General features: G+C 57.6%; 1 protein-coding gene across 1 annotated transcript in view; it reads left to right on the top strand.

Moving 5' to 3' along the window:
• ZBTB49 (zinc finger and BTB domain containing 49) overlaps positions 1–828 on the top strand; it is a 21,470-nt gene that overhangs the window by 14,700 nt on the left and 5,942 nt on the right. The window contains exon 7 of the mRNA XM_004715134.1: positions 755–826. Coding sequence (XP_004715191.1) covers positions 755–826 — 72 coding nt within the window. The remainder of the gene's footprint in view (positions 1–754; positions 827–828) is intronic.

Genomic DNA, 828 nt, shown 5'->3' with positions numbered 1-828 from the left:
TTCTGGGCTAGATGGCCGCTTGTTTACTTTCAAGCCTTTAAGTCCCCAGACGCTATAGGTCTCGATAGCCAGGCACCATCAGCCTTCTTCACCACACTTATTATGTACACATTCGTCTTCAGCGTTTATGTGGGGAAGGTGGTCACACAGTGGTGGTTTTTGTTCTTTGGTGTCTGCTACCTGATCCCTTCAACACCTTGTGTTCACACAGGCTCATGTGCTTCTTCTCTGTGGGCTTTGTTGCTTCTGGCCACTTGTTTGCCTTCAAGCCTTTACCAGGACATTCTAAGGTGATGGCCCTTTCCAAGAGTCGGTAGTGGCCGCCAGCACCATCAGGCGTGTTGTGTCATGTGTAAAAAGGGGGCTTGGATTTTAATGTGTGGACTTTTCAAACGAGGCCCACCTGTTGCTTGGAGGGGAGGCTGGCAGGAACTTCAGATCCGGAGTGATGCCCTCAGGTGATTCTCTTGCCTACTCAGGGACGCCTGGTGGGTGGAGGCACCGGGAACCCACTTCCCCAGGAGCATAGGGGGGACTGGGTGGGCGTGAGGCCTTGCTGACTGGGGCACCACCGCCTTGCTGCCGTTCTGAATACCTCGCCCACATAGCGTGCTTCTCACCGCCTTACCTGTTCCAGCCGTGGACAGCGCCGGGCTCACACAGAACCTCCCCCTCCCCGGGGGCGGGTGGGCTCCGGCAGGCAGGCGGGCTGCATGCATGACCGCTTCTAACCTGGACCTCTTGCTTCGTGCAGGGAAGAGTTTCGGGGGCTCCGGGGACCTGAGCAGGCACCTGCGCACGCACACGGGCGAGAAGCCCTACACCTGC

Source organism: Echinops telfairi, unplaced genomic scaffold (genome assembly GCF_000313985.2).
Source record: "Echinops telfairi isolate 266 unplaced genomic scaffold, ASM31398v2 ScPeMD7_28;HRSCAF=97, whole genome shotgun sequence".
Classification (NCBI taxonomy): Eukaryota; Metazoa; Chordata; class Mammalia; order Afrosoricida; family Tenrecidae; genus Echinops; species Echinops telfairi.
The sequence above is the reverse complement of the archived record's forward strand: the minus strand, read 5'-3'. Positions and strand labels throughout refer to the sequence as shown.